At 41.2% G+C, this 23,206-nt stretch overlaps 1 protein-coding gene across 1 annotated transcript; it reads left to right on the forward strand.

The window, feature by feature from the left end:
- The first annotated feature begins 771 nt into the window (after positions 1-771).
- On the forward strand, positions 772-2,371 carry LOC147903985 (tuliposide A-converting enzyme 1, chloroplastic-like). Its single transcript, XM_087372655.1, has one exon. The coding sequence runs from the start codon at positions 1,214-1,216 to the stop codon at positions 2,207-2,209; it is 996 nt and encodes a 331-aa protein (XP_087228781.1). The 5' UTR covers positions 772-1,213; the 3' UTR covers positions 2,210-2,371.
- Positions 2,372-23,206: the final 20,835 nt, after the last annotated feature.

Raw genomic sequence — 23,206 nt, forward strand, 5'->3', positions numbered from 1 at the left:
CTCTAGCAAGGGTGGAAGATTAGGAAATTTCACCTATACAGGGTAGTCATGGAAGAGGAAATCATCGGTACTAAATGACAGGCTCCATGTTACCACAAGTACAGTCGACCTAGCGAACAGAAAAGGCCTTCCCACAATTTCGTTATGGATGGCTTCAAAGCGCGACAAACCAAGAAGAAGCCTTTACCCATGAACCTTGCAATATCCTCACTACTAGGAAGCTCGTATTCATACACCAAGAACTAGGCAAACTCGTCCACTGAAAAGATATAACCCACCTTTTGCAAGCTGGACCAACTCTAGTTTTGACCTCTTCTGCCTAAATCTCGCATGTAGCGTTGTGTCTGCATCCAGCTCCGAACCATTCCTTACATTCATCCATTACGTTTGCCTCCTCGTCTGCCAATGGTGAGAAGCCATGGTGTAGCTTCTTTCCCAAGATCTCCGCGTACAAAAGGGCATCCAATGCATGATGAACACGAGCCTCAATGACATCAAGCTCCACCTCCTTCAAGGCACGAGCTCCATCCCCACTTCGAGGTGCTCATGCTACCGCGTGAGTTCTTACCCTACACACCACGTCCTCTCAACATCACTTGGAGCCCCTACTAACTTATATGGGCGCGTGGAGCTCATGCACAAGGTTCAACCTTCTCCACAACCAGCTCGACACGTTGTGAGACCTTTGCCCTTTACATTATTGAAAATTGAAGATGAAGATGATGAAGATGAAGATAATAGATTGTCAAGTGGGTTATGGGTTGAAGAGCCTTCTCCAATTCGTCAATATGGCCGCGGAAAGGGTTGGTTCTTGGGTAGGTGACAATGGCAGCGATGCGTTGCTCCCTCTCAACATCACGCCTGCCAACCCTCCTCGTCCTCCACACATCTCCCCTCTGCGTGTGTACACTCTACAGCTTCCTCTACCGCCGACGCTCCTGCTCGTTTGCAAAGTTGTCACGCCTTTTTTGCGCTTCGCACAGTTCGTTCTGTGCTTGATCGATACGGGGGTCTGTCGACGATTTAACCAGAAGGTGCTTCGTTTATTGGGTTCAAGAATCTTGTGAGTATTTGAGCAGGGAGGGGGAGAGCTCAAAGATTGTTGCGATACGCGAGCGAGCGAGCGAGCGAGCAAGCGAGAGAGAGAGAGAGAGCCTATCCATTCGGAGCGAGAGAGAAGAGTACGAGAGAGTGAAACAGAGAAGAGTTCCCAATGGATTCAACTACATCTTCAGATCACAAGGAAGTCGTCGATGAGGTCTATGGTTTCATAGTCTGCTACGACGATGGATCCGTCTCTCGACCCACCTTTCCGGGAGGATTGTTGCCTGCCTGCCCTGACTTTGTGAAAGGTGTCGCCTCCAAGGATGTCACCGTGGATCCTCAGACAGGCATCTGGGCTCGAATTTTCTTGCCTCAAACCGTGGCGTCTTCGAAGAAGAAAGTCCCAGTCGTCCTCCACTTCCATGGTGGCGGCCTCTGCAGCGGCTCCGCTGCAGCTGCTGCCTTCCATAATTTTTGTAGCCGGATGGCTGTTCAGTCCGAATCGATTTGGATTTCTGTAGATTACAGGCTTGCTCCCGAGCATCGTCTTCCTGCCGCCTACGATGATGCCTACACTTCTTTCAGCTGGCTCTATGCTCAAGCTTCTTCTGAGCAGGACGATTCGGAACCGTGGCTGCGCGATCATGCAGACTTCTCCAACTGTTTTTTAGCAGGGGAAAGCTCCGGGGGAGCAATTGTGCATTACCTGACGATGCGCATCATCCACAAAGATTGGAGCCCAATTCGAGTTCGAGGTTTGTTGATCATCCATGCAGCGTTTCTGATAGATGAGGCGTTGGGCCAATCTCGTGAGTCATCGTTTGAGAGACGACCCAACACATACAGGAGGCTCTCTCTACCAATTGGTGCCAATCTAGACCATCCTCTGGTGAATCCTTTGCATCCAGAAGCACCAAGCGTCAAAGGTGTCTCCCTTCCTCCTTCCGTGGTTGCAGTGGCTGATCAGGATAGGCTGTCTGCTTCAGCAATCTATTATGTGAAAGCCTTGAAGGAAATGGGTCACAATGTGGATCTGTATGTCACAGAGGGGGAGGGGCATTGCTTCTATTTGAGGAATCCAAAGGGAGAAGAGGCTCAGCTACTGCACAAGTACCTCCTTCAATTCATCAAGGATCAGTCTGTCCAACATAATAGTTTACTGTAGAGAGCTTGCACAGGAACTGAGGTTTTACTCAGATTTGCAAGCAGTTATAAACGCACAGAGTGATCACGTAAGATTTGTGAAGGACCATATTTTTTTGGATCGCTGTTAAATTTCATTTGCTTATAAAACACTCAAAAATGGTAGAAGAAAAGTTTCAAAGCCCCTTATGTGTTTTGATATTACACTTCTTCGTGGCCGTCTCTAAGCCCAACTAGAAACAAGTAGGTTTCAGATCGATATATTAGTGGAAGGTCTTCCTCTAATTGGGGATCCAAAAGGGTAGGTTCATGCATTGTTGTTGTACAAGCATTCGTAAAGTGGACAGGAATTTGGGTAATTTTGTGAGTGAGACTTTGTACTTCTTTTCTTGTTCTTGTTACGAGTATAAAATGATGTGAATAACATGACATATGAAACCATTATTCAAAGTGGGTCCCACTTTGAATGCTAATGATCAAGATATGGGTTTATAAATTGGGACACATTCCAAGCATGAAGAAGCAAATTGATTTGGGCAAAAATTTTGCATCTTTGATCGGAAGGTGGCCATGACATAGGCGCTTTTTTTTTGTTTTTACATGTTAGGACCATCGATGGCACAAAGCGATGGAAGGATTTTGCAAGCCATAAGAGTTAACCTGATGAGTGGCATCACCCAATTGTCCAAAAAAGAAAAGGCTACCATACGAGCTGCGTGAATGCTAATGCAAGCTAGGTTAGCATCAATGGGGAGAGGAAAGGAAAGAATATAGGATCTAGGTGGAGGAAAGTGGAAAAACATGGGGGAGGAGAAGATAGAGAGAAGCCCCAGAGATCTGAGCTCACACGACAAGGAGGTATAGGCATTGCATGCTTGTGAGAAATGTAAGGTGGATGGTGTCCTTGCTGATAGGTAATGGAATCCAAGCTTCACTGTTACATCCGATTTCCTCATGCCACAACTAGGATATGTACTCTTAAGGGTATAATTAAGTGAGTGATCCAAAAGAAATGTGAGGTCCTTTGTTCAACATAGGGTCCTTGTAAGCATGAAATGTATAAATTTCGAAGTAACAATTATCTTACCATAGTCCCTTTAGTGGACGTAGTGGTGGTAAAATGACCCCAAGGATGAAAATGATGTCTTAATTATCATCCTTAACAAATGAAGTCAACACCAAGGGGAGGGTGCTAACATCCATTATTATCTAATTCCCTCTACTATTTTTCTTATGTGTGTGTGTAACTGATGGGGGATACATCCCCCAATTAAAAAATAGACCTTGAGAGGCCCAGGTGCACACAGGCGCAACTTTGGGCCAGACGGGGAAAAAAAAAACAAAAAATAGCCTCTCAAGGACTATTTTTTGTTTTTTTTTAAACTAGGGGATGCATCCCAAATTTCCCAAACCCCGTCTGGCCCAAAGTCACACCTGCGTGCACCTGGGCCTCTCAAGGGCTATTTTTTGTTTTTTAAAACTAGGGGATGCATCCCAAAATTTCCCAAACTCTTGGAGTTGTGCTATTTGTTCCTCATGTCAAAGAAAGTGGTCGTACACAAATGGACATTATTGTGACCAACTCTTTTGGACTAAGTCATGCATTGATCACAACATTGTTCTTACTTCAAATGTACTCAATAATATTGCCATATTACACTAAATACACTTTTGTAAACCTACCTTGTTTGGCTGTAATACCTTCGAAATAAATTTATATCGCATTTATTTTAAATGTTTAAATCTTCATATTTGAATTATTTTTAAATTTTAATGGTTTAGTTTAAGGCCAATCTATGACTGAATCGATTGTATGGTTCAATTATTGAGGGGATAATGAATTCTAAACACACACACACCTTGCAAGATGGTACTAGATGGAGTGCCAAATGGATGCTAGAACACACTTGATTGCAATAGAAAGTATATACAAGCAAAAGGGAGCATAAACATTCGTTGACATTTTTCTCATGGAACATAACCTCACATGAAAGCGCACTATCTTGCATGTAGTAGTCGTTGGCCACCACTAGGCACCGTGGTGGCTCCCTTCACCACCATGGATGGCACCAAACACTCACGATAGGTCAAATATAATGTTGAATTTTGTTTATATATATATATAAGTAAGAGTGCAAAATGCTCATAAATCGAAGTGGTTCTGGGGAATCACAATTCCCTCAAATAATCATCCTTACCTTTTATGAAACCTGCAAGTAATCCCCAATATATGAATACATAACTAAATATATATGTATATGTATATATATCTATGAATATGTATACATATATATTCATCTATACTTATGCATACATATATTATATATACATATCAATCTGAAATAATGAACATATAGAAAGGTCTTCATGTCATGGACAAGGGTGTCCAAAAATGTAGTTTATGCTACCCTACCCTATATCCATTACAATTATTCCAAAAAACTTTTTCCTAAATAGCTTTTCCTAATAAATCAAGTGTCAAATAAGTCCATGTAAATATTGTGTACATGTATCTAGATTCTAAGGGAGGCCATAGTGGCCAACCTACCTCTAGGTCGGGGGAAAATAGTGCGCACATTATGTACCTAGAATCCCTACCGTGGATAATTATATTACACACCCACAATTGTTAAATTGACACAAGATATGGCATCCCTGTGTAAGGGGATATGTGTGTGTGCATACATGCGTGTGTGTGTGTGTGTATGTGTGTGCATGCGTATATTCGTGTATGTGTGTAAGTGCATGTGTGCAGGTGTGTAGGTGTTTGAAACTTGAAATTTTATTTCTTGAAATTAAATACATTCTAAGATCACACCTTGATATATAGCGGAGCGGGTCTCTAACCAGTCGTAGATAGGTTATGCTACTTGTTTTGAAATGTAAAATACAATCACGGTGGATAAATATTCGCTAAATGAGTTATCTTCTTTTGATCATCATATTGTCATGATCTTACTATTGATACCACCAAACACATGGCAGGGGTATTTGTAGTACTCTAGCCAAAGGCTCTGTTAGTCCAAATAGAGGTTTGAGGAATCAAGTCTAGAGTTCCAATTTTTGCACTTGATAGGCACACTCATGATGCACCCATGATGCACCTGCCAACTCAAAGCTTGAGTAAGGGGCACTAGTCAATAGTGTACCTTTACATAATTTCATAGGAAGTATAGTCAGCTAGCTAGTAAGGGAATAATTGAAAATAAAGAGAAGTCATTGAAGGAAAGACATTAAGCAACTAACCTCAACAAAAGTCTAAAAAAAGGAAACTATCATTAAATTATAAAGCTAGGAGACATATAAATCAAACTCAAAAGCTAAAGTCATACAATGTATGAAGAAAGAAATAAGAGTGAGTAATAACAATCAAAGAGAAGACACACATAAAAGGTAGACATATAATCCATTATATATATGTAAAAGATTGGAGTGAGAGATCCAATGTACTTCTAAATCTAAATCAATTACTCACAAGGGAACTTAATAAAATGCCTTAGACATAAAGCAACCATAAGAAATCAAGCAACATTAAGGGTGCATAATTACATTCGCATACAACAATGGACATGCATTTAATCAACATGGAAAACATAGAAAGGTAAGGGGAAAATTGGAACATTAAAAAATATTTTTATAAAACAAAACTAATTAAAATAATCTAGAGAGAAAGCAAATAAATAATTGAACATATAAATGAATTTATATATATATATATATATATACATATATGCGTAAATGAAAGTAGAAGTGTATAAAGTTAGGTTTAAGTATTCTATGGACAATGGACTAAGCGAAAATGAAAAACCAAAAAGGGAGCCAAGAAAACACATCAAAAGTGTGCCAAGAATACATATCCGAGCCGTCTAAGTAAAGGAACTAAGTAAAAAGCACCCTCGAAGAGATCGCATCAAGAAAAAAGTCAAGGGAATGTAGACATATAATCACACACACAACGTCAGAACACACACACACACACACGTCGCACTAGAAGAAGATAACAAGTAAACAATGAACCCATGGAGAAGAGAGACCCGTAAAGGAGGACACACATAGTCGAGACACACCCCACACAAGCAAGCAAGGAAAACATAGCACGAGAGCCACAGGTACGCAATCAAAGCAAGTGAGGGAACATGCAAACGAGCGAACCAATGCACAAAACCGTAATGGTCAGAAGCACACGTTGCAGTCGAAACACGGTTACAAGACAGGATGTCCAGCAAGGGGTGCAGAAGAAAGAAGAGCAGGTAAGGAGCTCAGAAAAGGTATAAGAGCATGTAAGGTAGAAGAACTTGAGTTGTGGGAAGTAGGACCAAGCTGTCAAAGGGAGTAGAGGCACGGAGCAAAGGTTTTGCGAGGATTGTGAAGAACAAGCGGGGTGGCAATCATCGCTATGTGTACCTTTTGCAAGTAGAGGTTGAGTGAAGAAGGAACTCATGCACCAGTGGCACCTCAAGAAGGAACCACAACCTTGCATGATGGTGGGCAAGAAGCAATCCGAAGCTTGTAACTTCTCCTATAGCTAAGTGGAGGAACAAGAGGTTGGCGAAAGACAAACAGAGGAAGTAGTGGACTTGAGTGGCTACAAATATAAAGAAGATAGGTTTGGAGAATGTTGTAGCCCCTCCAGCTCTACTCTACTTTATGGTCTCCTCCACAATCATCCCACTCACCCCTACCTTATGTTAACTTATTTGGCCATTTCTCTTCCACCGTCTTCTACCCCCATCCCATATGTTTTTGTCAATTGTTCCCTTTCCTCTACCCTTGCTAGCCCTCCATTCTTCCCCTATCAATAATCAAGGGGACCATATTTAATCTCGCAATTGGCTTTAAATTAGTAAAATCCAAGTTCAAAGAAGACACTTCTAATTGACACCTTCCATTGCACCATGCACAACTTGCTTAATAGCTGCATCATAGAAGAAAACATGATCTAGAACAAAGAAAAAGTAGATAATAGGCTTGAGATCAAGAAGCTCTCCAAAAGAAGACAAATCAAGAAGCCCTCCAAGACTCAAATTCAAATTGCAAGAGCCCTTACTAAATCCATATGTAAGGGTGTCAAGGTTTCTTCTAGTTACTTTCCTCTAGTCTAATATAGCTACCTCGTTTTCTTGGAGATTGACCTACATTTACTAAGGTTGGGAAAAATATTATCTACTTCATATTTTAGCATTAGTACCCTATGCATGGAATGCAATATTCTTCTCGACATTGACAACAATCTATATTTTTTTCATGCCACCATCTCCTCTCTCTCTCTCTCTCTCTCTCTCTCTCTCTCTCTCTCTCTCTCTCTCTCTCTCTCTTGCTCCCTCCCTCCTTCCCTCCCTCCCCCCCCCCCCCCTCTCTCTCTCTCTCTCTCTCTCTATCGATAAGCCACTTTATGATATGTATATGTCATGAATTCCTTCTCCATTCACATGGAACTAGTGCACAATAGACTCTTTGTAATTTGTGTTGTAGATGAGCAGCAAAAGCATTCACCAAACCATATTATTTTTCCAAATGGCCTCATGATAGGGTCATCTACAAGGCAAAAGGAGATGCACTTCTCATGAAGGAGAAAACAAACTCATGATTCCTCCAATTGGAAAGATTATGTACTTCATATTTTAGGATTGGAACCCTATGTGTGGAATGCAATATTCTTCTCCCCATTGACAACAATTTGTTTTTTGTTCATTCCACCATCTCTCTCTCTCTCTCTCTCTCTCTCTCTATCTCTCTCTCGATATGCCAATTTATGATGTGTCTATGTCGTGAATTGCTTGTTCATTCACATGGAACTGGGGCACAATAGACTATCTTTGTAATTTGTGTTGTAGCTAAGTGATAAAAGAATTCACCAAACCATTTTATTTTGTCAAATGGACTTCCGATCGGGTCATCTACAAGCAAAAAAGGAGATGCACTTCTCATGAAGGAGCAAACGCACTCACAAGTCATCCAATTGGAGTTGTGCTTACCTACCTTTTACAAATCAAAAGCTAGAGCTACTTGTACTACTGAGATGCATCTTGCTCCTTCTGTTCACCACCATCTTTGACAACATTGTATATAGTAGTGAGAAAATTTTCCCTATGTGAAGATCTCCACAAAGAACATCCACTCCTCTACACGACATAAAAAATAATCATACTCTATGGACATATTCTACCACAAATGTCCTATCTTTATTAAAAACATGGTGATCCTTTGTGTCATTGATGCTATAAAAAGAGTGTGGCTTCTTACCTACACTCAGAGATGATTATGTCACTCTTTCAATGTATAGAAAGCTCCATTCACAGTGCATGAGGGCAAAGGATCCAGCTTATCACTAACATATATTAGAAGGGTGAATGTGTTTCTTTGTCCATCCCTCTAAAGAGGAATTGAGGCATTTCTGGAGAAGCCTCTTCTAGGAAATGGTATCCATAACTTGTTGTATCCAAGTAGCCAAGCTAAGCTAATGAAGATAATATCAAGACAAAAGACTATAGACTATACAATGTCCCTTCAAAGGTTGTTTTTGGCCCTACAAGGGTCTTAGGGGTATATTGGAATTTAGCAGTTGAGTTAGGGAATGGGCTTTGTGTGTGCAGTTGGTCAGCTTTGACCGATTAGAGGGACCATAGGTTAGAGTCGAAGGTTAGGTTATTTTAGGAATAGCGGGACCGCGGGTTAGGGTAGAAGATTAGGTCATGTTAGGGTTGAGGTATATAGCAATATTTGTCAATGAGTTGCCCTATTTTTTTGGTTGAGATCTGTTATGCCTAAAACACTTTGACATCCAGCTTGCTAGTATAGCTGGATGCGGGTGTTAGTGGGTAGAAAAAAAGGGTTTTCTAGAAGACGACTGTGATCTTATTTGTGTTGCGAATCGTCTGTTGATGTTGTGTTTGTTTGGGAAGCATCTACGTTCGTCTGTATTTATGCTTTTGTTGCATTTTCATGAACCATCTGTTGATGAGAATAGCAATAGGAGAATCCAAAGGGCTACCGCAGGTGGTTTGTAGTGCATGCAAGTGCGACTTAGGGCCAGGCGCGGCCCTCATCTGGCCCTAAGTCACGCCTATGTGCACCAAGTTTTTTGTTTTTTTTAAATGGGGATGCATCCCCCATATATATATATATATTGTGTGTATGTGTGTGTGTGTGATGGGGGATGCATCCCCAAAAAAAGCCCTCGAGGGGCCCTGGTGCACACAGGCGTGACTTGGGGCTAGAAGAGGTGCCCAATCCATGAGTGTATGTGTGTGTGTAATGGGGGATGCATCCCTTGAAAAGAAAAACAAAAAAAAAGCCATCAAGGGGCCCTGGTGCGCCCAATTCCACCATGAGTGTGTGTGTGTGTGTGTAATGGGGGATGCATCCCTTGAAAAGAAAAACAAAAAAAAGCCATCAAGGGAACTTGGTGCATGCAGGCGTGACTTGGGGCTCGACGAGGCCTCATCGAGCCCCAAGTCATGCCTACATGCACCAAGGCCCCTTGATGGCTTTTTTTTGTTTTTCTTTTCAAGGGATGCATCCCCCATTACACATACACACACACTCATGGTGGAATTGGGCACCTCTCCCCCTTGGGGTGTGTGTGTGTGTGATGGAGAATGCACCCCCCAGAAAAAAAAAGAAAAGAAAAGCCCCAAAGGGCCCCTTGTGCACGCAGGCATGACTTGGGTCTAGATGGGGGCCCTGTCTAGCCCCAAATTGCACCTGTGCACACCAGGGCCCCTCTGGGGCCTTTTTTTTTTTTTGTCCAAATGGAAATTCCTTCCACCATGCTACCCATGGGTACTTTACCAAATTGCAAGAGAAAAAATCTCATCTATTGCTCACAAGAAAGCAATGGTGTCTTACTTGGCCTCTACAACATGAACAATGACTTTGTCAAATAGTCTCAATTCCATCTTCAAGCATAAGCACGCTTCCTTATTCTCTATTGAAGGTAAAAATACAATTCTTGTGTCCTATTTGAAGAAGAAATCAGCATCTTCATGAAAGAAAATGACCCTAATGGAAGGAGAAGAGGGGGATAAATGTCCAAAGGTCTCCAAGACCATTTTCACCCAATAATTGGTGACTATGCCAATAAAGTATCACAAGAATTTTCGTGGCATGAACAATTTGAATAAGAGATTGGCTGTGTTTTAATCCAAGCACACAAACCCGTCTTCTCTTTGGCTCAAGGCTTGGTCATGTGCTCACATGCTCCTTTAGTGGATTCATCTACCTTACCTTTTTCCACTGTAATAATGTGTCCAGACCTCAAGGGTAGTGAATGGTATCTCAAGGGCCTTGGCATTTTGTGAGTTTCTTTCTTGCGAGTTTTGCGAGTTTTTGACCCTTTAAATGTATAGCTAGTGGCTAGCCATCATTTATCCTAAACCCAATCCACCCATTCCACATACTTCATCTCAACAAGTAGTAGAGGTTCAAAAAAATTTGTTGTGACAAGCCACATGCAATATGTAGTCAATGGGGGAAGGAGTACATGTCCAAAGTAATATGCAAGGAGAATAAATACATGAGCAAATAACCTCTTTCCTACTTGAAATATAGGTTTAAAATACTTTCTTTCCTCACACCAAAAACTGATAAACATCCAAACAGATTTTCAAGTAGACTTATAACATGAACAAAAAATCTATTTTTTTAAAGCCAAAATTACATGAGCTTCTACATGCTGCTATTGGGCTACCATATGTGAGTCACAACATCAAGATAAAACCACATGTATTGCATTGTCTCACCTCCAACACTATGAATACCTAAGACAACTTTCAAATGGTCTTTTGCTCCCAATTATAAAGATCTCATCTCGTTTCAATCCTTTTTCATTTATACCCAAGGATCCCTTGTCAACATCAAAAACAATTTTCATACAGCTATGCTCTCGGATTGCATTTGGTTTTCTACACACAACCCTCCTTACAAGGTTCTGCAATGTAGGTCCCCTCACAATATGTCTATCCTTTATATTAGAGGCATCCCGCATGCTTTGCAAAATTAAACCAACCATATCACCAACGCAAACTTTGTGTATTCTTATCTATGCACATTTTGACACAGCCCCTATATATTGTGTGTATGCATGTGTGTGTGTGTGTGTGTGTGTGTGTGTGTGTGTGTGTGTGATGGGGGAAGCATCCCCCCCAAAAGAAAAACAAAAAAAGCCCCCGAGGGGCCCTGGTGCACGCAAGCACGACTTGGGGCTAGATGGGGACCCCATCTGGCCCAAAGTCGCACCTACGTGCACCAAGGCCCCTCAGGTGCTTTTTTTGTTTTTTTTTTCAAGGGATGCATCCCCCATTACACACACTCATGGTGGAATTGGGCACCTCTCTTCCTTGGGGGGGGTGTGTGTGTGTGATGGGGATGCACCCCACCAAAAAAAAAACAAAAAAAAGCCCCAGAGAGGCCCTAGTGCACGCAGGTGCGACTTGGGGCCAGACAAGGGCCTCGTCTAGCCCCAAATCGTGCTTGTGCACACTAAGGCCCCTCTGGGCTTTTTCTTTTTTTTTTGGGGGGGGGGATGCATCCCCCATCTGACACACACACACACACCCCAAGGGGGGGAGGTGCCCCAATATGCCATGTGTGTGTGGATTATATATATATATATATATATATATATATATATAAAATTATAAAAGAAATGCCTTAAATTGGTGGATTGGGCCCCATTTACACACACAATATATACATATATATATGAATATAGAAGAAATTTCTGCTCCAAATACATGTTACACCCGCAATCTTGATTAGAGTTCATCGGCAATCTTTATCTTGTCTATTCATACACCTAATAACTTGAAGAATTCTTGAAACCTTTGATAAGGGAATGCACTTTTCTTCAAAATCAACCATATATTTAAATTAAGGAATTTCATAGTATCATTGACATTAAGGAATTTCATAGTATCATTTATAATTATCCACTTTTGCAGTTCATCAAGTTCATGTACGATACTCTCCCTCTTGCTCTAGGCTCATGTCCTACTTGACTTTTTTAATAAAAAAACAAGCCCTACTTGATGCAAATTTTGGAGAATACAAGAGTACACTAAAATCCAAGAAATGAAACTCAATTATAATGCAAAACACCACCCATCTGGAAAACAAGAGAAATATATATTAATATTTTGATGTCTATACAATATATCTTGTATATTGCATCCAATAGATGCACTTTTTACAAAATATTTGCTTGCTTAGCTTTAGCTATTATTGCCGCTCTCCTCTGAGTTGACAAAATAGTGGGTTCACTAAAAGATTCTACAAGCTGCCCAGCATCATAAACACCTAGCAAAGCACCCATAGCAGCAACCACATGATTCTTCCTACTAGTTTCTCTCCAAAAGTAGATAGTGCCAAATCTTGCCTCACCAAAATACACTTGCGCACAAAAGGGGGTAAAGGCACAAGGGAGACTAGTTTTGAAAGTGCCCTGCACTTTATCATCTCCTCCTTCCCATAAGGGGAGAACAAAGTATAGAAGCACATTAGGCTATGGTGCTCGAACATTCCCATGTAGTGTCCTACTGTTGAATTCACACTGATGTCACCTCGACCCCCTTTATGTGTCACAAACCGATCAACTTCGATGACGTCCTGAAAATTGAGATAACATCAGTAATCTTCTCAATGCCAAACTAAGAACATAAATTCATTCATATTGATAAAATATCATGAACTTACAATGTGGGTAGCATCTTATTCATCCATTCCCGGCCGAGTTATATCAATGGAGCTTTTGCTCTCATCAATTCCTCAAGGTGGTGCCAATGATGAGGCCTTTGCAATATTCTCAACTCTTTGGCGTTTTTGTGCCCTCTTTGCCTACAATCTTTCTTAGACCTCATAGAACTCCGTTTGTGTAACTGCTGCATTAGTAGAGTCATGCATTTCCTACCACACACAGTTAAGATCGGATGCTCCAAAGTGTTTGCAGGTGCCAAATCTGTGCACCTATCCAACCCCTCTTCTGGGTAACCTAAGTTGCTACTACTCTCCCAAGCAGAGAGTGCCCCCCGTACTTCATCTTCTCTCAAATTTTTAATGTATTGAATGTCCATCAAAAATAAATTCTCTCTGTTTTCAATCAAAATATACGGAAGGGTTTGCATCAAAACCTCATCCATCATACCTTCTTCCTCCTCTTTTTGCTCTCCTTCTTCCTCTTCCTCTTCTGGCTATCCTATGGGGGATGATGTCCTGCCTGCTTCGGGAACCACAACCAACTCTGTCATCTACTCTATTTCTTTTGTGTGCTTTCCCTTGTCCAAAGTTGCACTAGACCAATCTAGAGCAAATCTAGAGCAACGGCGGCTTCTGCAACCACATTGGGATTCTCCTCAACTTCAACATCTTGCTTTGCTCTGCTGCTAGAAGAAGAGTGGATCTACATTGATGAATGGAGGTTCATCTGTGTCCTCCATTTCCAAAAGAATTAAACAATAGGCTATTTCCAAGGATACAAAACAAGTTACTATAGGACCCACTTGCAGATCCAACTCTTCATCCTTGGAAAGCCTTCTAAAAATTTTTGGACTAAGGGATTTGCAAATTCTCTACAACCTATGCTTCAAAGTGCTATTAGCCCAGCGACACTCAATGAGGAGATTCATAGGAAGCCACTGTACTCTATCTATGTCTAGTCGGATCAGGTAAGGCTTGATTTTCTCTCTCATGTAATCTATAGACCACCTCTCTAAAGAGATCTAGATGCTTGTGGACTGTGCCGATGACATCTATCTGACGATCAAAAATGTCGTACAACTCTGCCTCTCTACTCGAATGACAAGTAGAAGTGACAAAGTCATGGTATGCCTCACGGGGTGTGGCCACTGGAGGTTTGTGGAAGATGGCAAGAGCAAACTGTCTAGGAGGTGAGGACAATAAAGCTATGTCATACCTAATGGCCCTTTATATAGTTGACTTTAGACTCTTTAAATACCTTAGAGGTTTGACTACAATTTAGGTAATAAAATATTGGGCAATGTAATATATTGGCCTAAATAATTTGCCATCATATTCCACTCCCGCCTCCCCCTTCCACCCAAAATAATGAGTTTTTTTTTTTGAATTTAGGGGGCCCTATGTTAGTACAAATGACATCATGTGAAGAGAGTGGCAGAGAAGTAAGGAGTCTCACTTGCAGCTTTCTCACATACACAATGGGGGAATACACACAAAGGAGGAGGCTGAAAATATTTTTCCTCTTCTTAGTTGTGCAAGCCAAAAGAACTCTCTCTTTTAGTACAAAAGGAATAGGTGAACCCTATATGTGGGTCTCAAACCAAACTCAACTAACGAAGGTGGCATACTAGCTAAGCCACTAACTAGAGTACATAAAGATAGCTATCATCCAGCTATTATTCATGGGTAGTGTACCAATCGTATCTGCAGCTAACAAGTCAGTGACTTAAATGCATAATGGTCACCCTGGCATATCACAAGTGGAGCTCGATATCTCAACACTCCCCCTCAAGCTCAATCCCAATTCTTACACACCAATCAAGTCTTTGAACTTGCGAACCTTCTCTGCACCCAATGCCTTCGTGAATATGTCAGCTACCTGATCCTCTATGCTGACATAAACTAGATCAATAAAACCTACTAAAAACTTCTCCCGCACATAGTGATAATGCACCTCAATGTGCTTTGTTCTAGCATGATAGACTGGGTTATTTGCCAAGTGTATACTGCTCATGTTGTCATAATAAATGACAACTGGTGCATCTATAGATTGATGCATATCATAAAGTAGCTTATGCAACCAAGCTACCTCACATGCAGCCATTGCTACACCCCTGTACTTAGTCTCTATGGTCAACAAGGCAACTGTAGGTTGTTTCTTACTGCTCCAAGTGACTATAGCACTCCCAAAACACTCCCAAAAGAGAACACATATCCACTAGTAGATCGTCTATAAAAAATCCTACCAGCCCAATCAGCATCAGTGTATCCATGCAATTGTATCTGAACCCCAATCTCATAAAATAGTCCATACTGCAATGTGGACTTCACATACCTCAGTATGCATCTAGCCACATCCAAATGCGGTTTCCTTGGAGCCTGCATAAACTGACGTACCAACCCAACAGCATAGCTCAAATTTGGCCTGGTAATAGTCATATAAATCAAACTTGCTACTATGCATCTGTACATAGTAGGGTCTTCCAGAAGCTCACCTACATCTGCGCTCAACTTCACATTCTGCTCCAAAGGAACTGAAATAGGCTTACAGCCTGTCATCCCATATTTGGACAGCATGTCCAATCCATACTGCCTCTACAAAAGCCATATCCCACTTGTGGATCTAATCACCTCAATGCCCAAGAAGTAACGCAACTCTCCCAAATCCTTCATCTCAAACTTCTGCTTCAATAGCATTTTCACATGAAAGATATCTTCATCACTATCACCTATGATGATCAAATCATCAACATAAATGACAACCAGCATGATGCCTTTCTCTGTTTTTCTCACATAAAGTGAGAAATCTGTCTTCGAATTCTAAAAGCCAATAGTGACAAGATATTGTCCTATCTTGTCAGACCATGCTCTAGGTGCTTGCTTCAAGCCATACAAGGCTTTCTTCAACCTGAAAAACAAACTCAGGATGAACAGCGTGCACATAACCTGGTGGCTGCTCCATATAGACCTCTTCTTGCAAATCACCATGCAAGAAGGCATTCTATACATCCATTTGATGTAAAGACCATCCCTTTGATGCAGCCATAGCAATGACTACTCTTACGGTTGCCATCCTTGCAACCGGACTGAGTGTTTCTTCATAATCAATGCCATATGTCTGTGCACACCCCTTGACAACTAATCTTGCCTTGTATATGTTCACAGAACCATTTGCATTGTGCTTCACCTTATAAACCCCCACTTGCAGGCAATTGCATTCTTGTCTTTAGGAAAAGGCACCAATTCCCATGTAGCATTTTCTTCCAACGCATCCATTTCTTTATCCATGGCTTTCTCCCATTTTTCTTTTCCCATGGCTTGCTCAAAAGAAGTGGGTTCTGGTTCATGTATCACTTTGACCATATAGGCGTAGTGAATGGCTATAAATCCATCATATTTCAGCCTATTCACAGGATACTTAACTCTGGTAGACCTGTGCAAAATAGGCTCACTACCAGGTGCTCTCAAAACATCCCTTGTCTTTCTTACTCTAGGTGTAACAATAGAAGGAATCCCCAACTCATCATCAAGGCTCTGTTCTGAGCCATTGGATTCACCATCCACATAAGAGTGACTGCATTCACATCAAACATGGGCTGATCTACTTTCTCTTTTCCTTTTTGTAATACTTGCATACCACTATCTGCATTGCTTTGAGGAGATCCTCCTAATCTCAATCTGCCTCTGTCCATGGCGAAGTACGTGAACCACTACTAGAGGACACTACAGGTCCACTAATTTTGTGATTGCTGCTATGAATTCTATGCAACATTACCATTTTGTGCATCTACATCATCAATCACATTTACTGGTTTATACCAGCTTCTCATGTCATCAAAAACAACATCTCTGCTTACTGTAAACTTATGAGTAGAAGGGTTATAGCATCTATACCCTTTCTGCTACAGAGAATAACCAATAAAGATGCACTTCTCAGCTTTTGGATCCAACTTGGATCTCAACTCATCTGGCACATGAACATAGGCAATGCAGCCAAAAACTTTCAAATGAGAAATATCTAGTTTCCTACCAGTATACCTCTCCTCTGGCATCATGCCATGTATTGCTGCAATGGGAGTCCTATTCATTATGTAGACTATTGTAGCAACTGCTTCAACCCGATAATAATCTGGTAGGTCTTTTTCGTTGAGCATGGCACGAGATACCTCTCTAATATGCCTATTTTTCCTTTTTGCAAGTCCATTTTACTGTGGGGCATGACTGCATGAATATTTCTGCTTTATGCCATGCTCCTGCAGGAACCTTGCAAACTACTTTGAGAGGTACTCTCCCCCTCCATCTGACCTTAGGCATTTTATTTGCAGGCCTATTTCTTTCTCAACCATAGCTTTAAAAGCTTTGAAATGCTCAAACACTTCACTTTTCTTTTTCATAAAATACACCCAAACTTTTCTGCTATAGTCATCAATAAAAGTGACAAAATAATGACAGCCTCCAATAGATGCAGCTTTAGTAGTCCATACATCAGAGTGGATTAATTCCAATGGCCTATTACTCTCTTGAACATGTCTAGGAAATGGTTTCCTTGCCTATTTTCCAAATTGATAGGCTTCACATACCTTATGCATTTCTGCAACCTTGAACTTAGGCAATCTTGTAACAATATTTTGGGCCTGCATTAATTTAAGTCGCTGTACATTAACATGACCAATGCGTTTATGCCAAATATCAATATCTACAACTACTCCGATCCCATGTGCAAACATTGCTGCACTCAATTCAGACATGTTCGCATCCAACGTAAACATCCTGCCCTTCTTCTTTCCTTTTGCTATCAAGCAACCTTTATTGTTCACATCCTCAACAAAGCATCCATGAGGATTGAATCTGACCTGCAAGCCCCGCTCAACCATTTGACCAACAGAAACCAGGTTCTTGGTGATATTCGAGACATGAAATACATCAGACAGGTATTTCTTTTTCCCATTCTGCATAGACAAAGGAATTTTACCAATCTGCACAATAGGATGTGCAGTATCACCACCAGTCTCCACAAATCTTGGTCTTTCCATTTTCCTTGCATCGTGCATCCATTCTGCATGACCTATCATGTGGTTTGACGCACGTGAGTCAACATACCGCACATCATTGCTTTCTTTTGCACTTGTCACAGAATTGGTCATGTGCTGCACCATAAACAAATTCTCATTTCTGTCATCACCCTGTCTACTAGAGGATGCATAATTGCCTTGCTGCAATTTTCCAATCATGATGTCATTTTGCTTTTTATAGCAATCTTTAACCATATGACCCATTTTACCACAGTAGTAGCATTCAACATTGCTGTTTGCATTTTGGCCTCTCTGCCATCCACCATGACCTCTTTGGCTCCCGCTACCTCTAAAGTTACCACATCCTCCTCCATAGGATTGATTTCTTGAATTTGCTGCATATTCTGATTCTGCCACGGCCTCTAGATCGACCTGCTCTACCTCTACCTCTACCTCTTCCAGCATTTGAGTAGAAGATAGTTTCTTTTGAAGCTCCTCCTGAAGAAGATGCGCCACCATTTCTCTACTCTTCAAAAATTAGAAGAGCAATCAACTCCTCAAAATCAGGAAAATTCTCATGGACAACAATGGATGTACGGAATCGTGCATAATCCTTTCCTAGACCATTCAAGATCACAGAAACTAAATCATCATCTTCCACTGGCGACCCAATAGAAGCAAGTGCATATGCAATCTTCTTCACCTTCATGTGGTAATCATTGATGCTCATATTTTCTCTCTGCACATTATGCAACTCCTGCTTGAGTTGCATTTTCTTGGCTTGCGTATTTGTGCTATACATTTTTGTCAAAGTATCCCACGCCTCCTTTGGCGTGCTTGCATCCTGAATATGCACAATCATAGAATCTGAAATACTGATAGACAGCCAGTACATAACTTTTCTAGCTCTCTCATGCCAGCCTTTAAATGCCTACAACTCTTATTGATTGAGAACATTAGGGATAACTGGTTCTTGCTCAGCTCCAGTAATGAAGTTCCAATAGCCTTTTCCCTTAAGGAAATTCGTCATTCTAAACTTCCATGCTTGGAAGTTGTTCTTGTCAAGCTTTTCAGTGACAATCTGTGAAAGAGCATCAGACGCCATTACAGAACACTGCAAAAATATTCTGTCACTGCAAAAAACACAACTTCTACCTCACAAGGGCAAATCTGCAAAACTAATGAAAGTGGTATTCGACCACACAGTCACTTCCTAGTGACGATTATGCATCAACAGTAAATAAGAATGATTCTGTCACTCCCAATATCTCTATGCACAGGCATACGATGCAATTTCTGCAGCAACTTTTCACCGACCTGCAAAACAACGGTCGCATAGCAAAAACAGGGCACTTTTTTGAGTGCCTGCGGAAAACTTTCGCCACCAAAACGGGCCCCGAAATGGCCTCGAATCGAAAAAATAATGTCAGTTTAGGGCTTTCCCCTTTCCCACAGCATATATTGCCCTCTCGCCGCACCGCGAAGGGCATCCCAATCTGAGACAATGCACTCTTGCACTTTTCAGCTATGCTACCTACAAAGATTTGCTCCCAAACTAAAAAAAGGAAAGCAACACTGATCCTCTTAACAAGACACTATGAACTTGGTTTGATTTCTTGAGCTCCTTACACGAACCCAGCTCTAATACCATGTGAAGAGAGTGGGAGAGAAGTAAGGAGTCTCACTTGCAGCTTTCTCACATACACAATGGGGGAATACACACGAAGGTGGAGGCTGAAAACAATTTTCCTCTTCTTAGTTGTGAAAGCCGAAAGAACTCTCTCTTTTAGTACAAAAGGAATAGGTGAACCCTATATGTGGGTCTCAAACCAAACTCAGCTAACTAAGGTGGCATACTAACTGAGCCACTAACTAGAGTACATAAAGATAGATGTCATCTAGTTATTATTGATGGGTGGTGTGCCAACCACATGTGCAGCTAACAAGTCGGTGACATAAATGCACAATGGTCACCCTGGCATATCATGAGTGGAGCTCGATATCTCAACACATCACACTTAACAAAAACTATTACAACACAGTTTCAAAATTTTTACATTTATTCAATAGCTATTACAACACACTTCAAAAACTATATCATATTTTTAAAACTATTACAACACACATCAAAAACTACTAATTTTATTATATAGACTCATTGCCAGTACAAATGACATCACACTTCAAAAACTATTACATTTATTCAATACCAGTATGAATGGACAAGTTACAAGGAGGCTTTCATTTCTTAAGCATTGATGTTCCTTTGAGTCGTCTTCTCACTATCTTCCCATTTAGTGTAAAGAAAAAATCACTATCATCAAAGGTGACAACGATGTATTCTCGAATGTGCTTCAAGCTCCAACTATCTGTGACCTCAAGATATTGGATTTTCCCATTGGGCATATGTACCTCTACCTCTGTGGTGTCCACTACATCACAATCCATAGGTATCCATGTGCCATGATTATTTTTCCAACGTCTGTAAGCATATCTCATGTAGCAAAGACTTTGCACTAATTGATATCTTATTACTATACTTTCTTTAGTAAGTATACATAGAAAATGGTCTCCCTACTGCAAACCCTCCCTAACATCCCCCATTGGGTATAGAAGATTATCACAAGAAACTCATTTTCTAGGCCTTTGCATACCCACATGGTCTTTGTCTTGTGAATGAAGACTGATTTGAAAAAATAAATAAATGTAACGGAGGGCATGAACCAACTAACACCCACAGATTTTGAACCGAAAGTAAACTTCATTGATGATTGAGTATATGATCTCATCTTCATTCTAAATGCATCTATAGAGAATGTATCGGGAAGAGGCCATTCTGGACTATCAAAGTTATGGAGAGGAATAGGACGGAGGCTTCCATATGCACCTTCTCTTCGAGAAACTTGGTAACATGAATTATAGAAAAAAATACTAGACTTTGTCAAAGAGGCAACACTCCGTCCTGAGAACATTAATTCCCTGATATTTGAATGGAAAGCTTGAAATACTCCCATGAAACTATCCAGAGGCTGGGTTTCAACTTTGGTAGAGGAAAAGATATCTACATAGAAAGCAAGGAAAGATGTTAATGGGCCAATCAATCTCTCTCTCTCTCTCTCTCTCTCTCTCTCTCAAATCTCTCCCTTCTATTATCTCCCCCTAACACCCTCAACCCCCCATCTGTCTCTCTCTCCCTCCCACTCTACTATCACCACAAGACACCCTTTGTCAAAATGCATGCACACATACAATTATTAGAATGCACAATTGAACTGAAAATGAAAAAAAGTTAATGTAAAAGACATGTGCTGAACCTTCACCTTAAGTCATTTTTTTGTATTACGAAACCCAACAATGAGACCCTTCCAATGCTTCTCTTTCTTTGCTCTATCCTTTCTAGAAACCTTGAATGGACCTATTGCAGATGGTTGCATTGTGACCAAGGAGATTAACCTAAACTCTTGAGGGATCCAAATATCACTATTGTCCTTCAAAATGCGACCCACACAAGATTGAATTGATAGCTTTGGCCTAGGGGAAGGGGAGTGCTTCACCATTGTAGAAAGAATGGGAGCAAGCAAAGATAAAGAGGTTAGGAGGAAGAAGAGGTTGAGATGAGGAGGCTGAGAGGAGGTTGAGAGGAGGAAGAGGTTTGGAGGAGGCTGAGAGGAGGTAGAGAGGAGGAAGAGGCTTAGAGAAAGGTGGGGAGTCGATGGGGATAGTTTGGGGAGTCAATGTCGGATAGTTTGGGGTGCTAGGGACACTTTGGAATTTTTTGCTTTTTTGGAGGGAAAAGAAAGTCGCAGATTTGGGGGCCTACCAAGGGAGCCTAGGAGGGTATGGGGACCATCCAAAAGTAAAGGGGGGGAGTAAATGCCTCAAGAGGTGGTGGGGGCAAGAGAGAGGCAAGTGGAAGCCTAGTGGGGACCAAGGAGGACTCTCCACCAATAAGAGGCCAATATGGAATCCTCCATTCTTTTAATGCCCAAACCTTCCCATTGGCTCATTTCTAATCACAAATCTTAAGGGACTAATCCAAGAGGCCCTTTTTTAGTCCAAAATTCTCCTAATGAGGTTGTTCGAGAGGGACGTGGTATGTGGTTTCCATGTTGTATGTTGAGTTTCTTGGGGAAGCATCTACATTCGTATATGTTTATGGGGTTGCTGTGTTTTCACGAACCATCTGTTGATGAGAATAGCAATAGGAGAATCCAGAGGGTAGAGGTAGGTGGTTTGGATGTGGTTGCCTTTCAGAGTAAAGGATAGACAGTCAAAACGGCTATGTGTTTGGGTCGACTGTGTGTTTTCTTATAAAAGGAGGAGTATTTAGAGTAATATCCAACATCTGGGTTTCGTTTTCCTCTACAGTGCAAAACGCAACGTTGGTGATAGCTAGCGTACTGGCAAAGTAGATAGAGTCGGCGGAAAGTATAGGAGGTGATTCGTTTAGTTCTTTGATTACTCCATTTGGAAAAGTTAGATGCTAATAGTTCTTTGAAATCAATGCTCAAGTGCATAGTTTCTCTCCTTGTTTGTATCTTTCAATTTCAACTATCGTTTCACGAAAAGTATCTACAGGCGCATGCAATCCTTGCAATGGAAAAGGATCATGTGCATAGTTTCTCTGCTTGTCTAAAAGTATCGCAGGTGCATGCAATGCTTGCAATAGAAAAGGATCAAGTGCGTAGTTTCTCTGCTTGTCTGTGTCTTTTTCGGTTCCAGCTATTCTTTCACGAAAACTATCTACAGACGCACGCAATCCTTGCAATGGAAAAGGATCATGTGCATAGTTTCTCTGCTTGTCTGTCTCTTTTTCGGTTTTGGCTATTCTTTGCCACTGACAGAGCTACTTCCTAGGAAATTTAAACTGAATAAATCTGCCATCGTAGCTTTCTTGAACTGCAAGCTTTCATGGCCGCCAAAAGGCGAGATTTGGAAGCCAGTTTTTGTCATTCCGATGGAGATCCAACTTGCTTGTTCTTGACAGTGCGTGGTTCATAGGATAACCCTAAAATTTTGGCTCTCTGCACGATTGGTTCATCTAGTTTATAGAGGCATTTTTCTAACAAGCTCGAAGCTACAGCCCCAAGCACTCATTAACTCTCTCGTAGAAGATTTGTCTGGTTCATAAACAGATTTTTGTTCTTCTGAAACGACAGACCTCCTTTTTTCTGGCAAGCTTGAAGCTGCAGCCCCAACCACTCATTAACTCTCTCTCAGACGATTCGTCTGGTTCATAAAGGGATTTGTGTTCCTCTGAAATGATGGCCCTTGTTCTTCTTTCTCAGAAGCTTCAACCTACACCTCCAACCACT

This window comes from Dipteris shenzhenensis, chromosome 3 (genome assembly GCF_047967505.1).
Source record: "Dipteris shenzhenensis isolate YYH24624 ecotype China chromosome 3, Dip_SZ_1.0, whole genome shotgun sequence".
Taxonomy (NCBI): domain Eukaryota; kingdom Viridiplantae; phylum Streptophyta; class Polypodiopsida; order Gleicheniales; family Dipteridaceae; genus Dipteris; species Dipteris shenzhenensis.